The 3,425-nt window shown below is 36.8% G+C and overlaps 1 protein-coding gene across 1 annotated transcript; it reads right to left on the reverse strand.

Annotated features, from left to right (window-relative positions):
* Positions 1-22: 22 nt before the first annotated feature.
* Positions 23-958, reverse strand: LOC115303615 (olfactory receptor 6C2-like). Its single transcript, XM_029953446.1, has one exon. It carries the CDS (start codon positions 956-958, stop codon positions 23-25), a length of 936 nt encoding a protein of 311 aa, XP_029809306.1.
* Between the last annotated feature and the right edge of the window lie 2,467 nt (positions 959-3,425).

Here is a 3,425-nt window from a genome sequence, read left to right on the forward strand (position 1 = left end):
GTTTCTTTGGCTTCACATTCTTTTATTTCCTGGAAAATATCACGATTCTTTTGACTGAGTTATTGAAGGCTTCTTTGACTTGCTTGTTTCTCAGTGTATAAATGAAAGGGTTCAGAACCGGAGCGATGGAGGTAGTGAGCACTGCCACACCCTTGTTAATGGCCACTGATTCCTTTGCTGAAGGTTTGATGTAGATAAAAATGCAGCTGCCATAGGTGATGGAAACCACAATCATGTGGGAAGAACAGGTAGAAAAAGCCTTTTTCTTTTGGTGGGCAGAAGGGAATCCTAAAATTGTCCCGATGATATAAATGTAAGACAGAACCACACACATAAGTGTCATAAGGAAGGTCAGCACTGCACAGATTATAACAGTCTGTTCCATGAACCAAGTAGTTGAACAAGAAATTTTCAGGAGGGGAGATGCATCACAGATAAAATGATCAATGATATTAGAATCACAAAATTCCAGATTTAGGCCTAGGCTAAGTGGAGGGATTATAATAAACAGACCAGCTACCCAACAACAAAAAACAAGTCTTCTGCAGACTGTGCTACTCATGATGGTCACATAATGCAGGGGTTTGCAGATGGCCACATAGCGGTCGTAGGACATGGCAGCCAAGAGAAAAAATTCGGTTACAGCAAAGAGGTCAGTAAAAAACACCTGGCTGGCACAGGCATTGTAAGTAATGAGCCTGTCGCCTGTGGCTATGTTATACAAGTACCTGGGAATACAAGCGGATGTGAATGAGATCTCCAAGAAGGAGAAATTTTGTAGGAAATAGTACATAGCTGTTTTAAGGCGGGAATCCAATAAGATGAGGGAGATGATAGTCAGGTTCCCAGTTACACTCAGCATATAGGTGAGAAAGAGAAAGATAAAAACCACAACCTGTAGTTGGGGGTCGTCTGTCAGTCCCAGCAGAATGAATGTCATTACTGTGCTGTTTCTCATTGCTGATTCTTGACATCTGTTAAATCTGCGTGAAACATTGAGGGTTTTTATTATGGATTATTTTGCCAATGTGAACTCTATCATATTCAGGTTTTTCTGATTTATTATTATTAAAAATATTTAAAATTTAAATGTATACTCTGCCAAGGACTACTTTTGACTCATATGCGTTTGTCATTTCATAGAAGAAAGATGTCTTGATTTTCACGATTTCTCTATTTGATGTATTTGCTTGACATATTGTTCCTTCTTAAAGTACTAATATATAATAGACAGGTTGGGTTTACTATGTACGTTCTATAGTCACTTAAAGTCCCTGTTCCAGCTCTATGGTTAAAGAATTTTGCTTTCTGTTTTTGCTTCTGGCATATATATTTTCTCCCATGAGTATCTCTAAACTCTATCATGTGTGCATGTACACACACACACACACACACACACACTCACACATGATGTTTTCACCTCCTCCTGACACTTCCTCCTTCTAAGGTTTCTCTGTCCCTAACTAATCACCTATAACTCACAGTCGTGCGGAATATAGAATGTCTTAATGTGCAGTATACTTAGGCACAATATACATTCATAGATTCATAAAGTGCTCTGACTACAGATGATATGTTTATCTGATCGTTTTATATTTCAGTGTTTTCTTCATCTCTGTTCACATTTTGCCATACTAATATTTCCTCTGTATTTTCATCCATTCTTAGGTTTTGAAATGTCATCTTTCAGGTGATCTTTACTAAATCTGTATCTTTATTTTAATGATAGTCCTTTCTGATTCTCAGATGCAACCTGATATATCTATTTGGACATTTCACATGAACTTCAAATTCCCTATGTCACAAGTGAAACTTGTGATCTCTCTCTTCCCCCTTATCTTAATACATTCCTTTCAATAAGGATAATAGTCTACATTTATTGAGCACATTCCACTTCAGAAGTGGAACGTCATTGTCAACCGATCCAATAAACATTTCTAAATGAATTTATCTATAGCATACTTTTCAGACACTTATGAAGCTATTTTTTTTTCCTATTTGGACTTCCAATTCAAAGCACTTTGATATTAACCTTATTTAAGTTTTCTGTTAGAATCTGTTGTTGGAGTTTTCTTTCTTTTTTCTTTTTTTTACCTTTAAAGAGGATCAAGTTTTTTGTTTATTACCTTCATAGCTGACAAAAGAGAAACTGCCTTCTCTTTGACCTATCTTTCAGTAAAATTGTTTTGAGACAATATTTTTGCCACTACAAGCAAGATATTAAATCCAAAGGGCATGATCTTTTTTGATTGAGTTTGGGTTAATGGCTCTTCCACTGATTGTTTTAAGGTAATGACAGTTAATCAGTAAGGACTCAAATATTTTCATTTGAAAAAGAATCTCTCAGGTTGAAATTTCCCAGCTACAGTGAATTATGAGAAGTTTCCCCTGAAGACTCCAATTTATTTGTATGTGGACTACTCACTTTATTGTGTAAACTAATGTATTGTTTTACTGATGTGAGACAGGGTCCGCTCTGACTAAGGGGCAAAAGCAGTTAAGGCTGATGGTTATGGTACCCAACAAAAAGAACTGAACTAGGCCTGAAAGAACACTCCAAGGGAACTGAGATACATTTAACTACTATATCAGACCAAATTGAAATGCAGGTGAAATATTTCTGCTGCCTGTCTCCTACCTTCCTCTACTTTCTAATTTTCAGCAACACATGCATCATGTTACTGACTAAACTCACTCAGCCCTCTCACCACTGGATATTATTCTGTGCTCTAATAATAAGAGATTTTTTTCCTTATAAGATATAATAAAACAAGGTTTAAAAAAGATTTGGTGAAATGTGACTAACTGTTTCTTGTTTACTTATTCTACTTTCAAAAGATAGGTTGACATGAGTTTAAAGATCTTTAGGGGTGCCTGGGTGGCTAAGTTGACTAAGTGTCTGACTTTGGCTCAGGTCATGATCTCACAGTTCACGAGTCGAGCTCCATGTCAGACTCTGTGCTGACAACTCAGAGCCTGGAGCCTGTTTCAGATTCTGTGTCTGCACTCTGCCCCTCCCTTGCTTGCACTATTTTTCTCTCCCCAAATTAAATAAACATTTAAAAAATTAAAAAAAAGATCTCTAATGAGGATGAAATTTTAGTTAATGTGTCATTTTTTTGGGAGATTGAGGGTTATGCTATAATTATGCAAATATATCATAATTTTTAATGTGAGGTTGATAATACAGGTAACATTTCAGGATAGCTATCAAATTTTAATCTTTTTATTTTTATTTTTTAATGTTTATTTATTTTTGAGAGACACAGAGAGACAGAGCATGAGCAGAGGAGGGACAGAGAGAGAGCGAGGCACACAATCTGAAGCAGGCTCCAGGCTCTGAGCTGACAGCACAGAGCCTGATGTGGGGATTCTACCTCATGGACCCCGAGATCATGACCCTAGCTGAAGTCAGATGCTTAACC

The sequence above is a fragment of the Suricata suricatta genome, chromosome 10 (assembly GCF_006229205.1).
Source record: "Suricata suricatta isolate VVHF042 chromosome 10, meerkat_22Aug2017_6uvM2_HiC, whole genome shotgun sequence".
NCBI lineage: Eukaryota > Metazoa > Chordata > Mammalia > Carnivora > Herpestidae > Suricata > Suricata suricatta.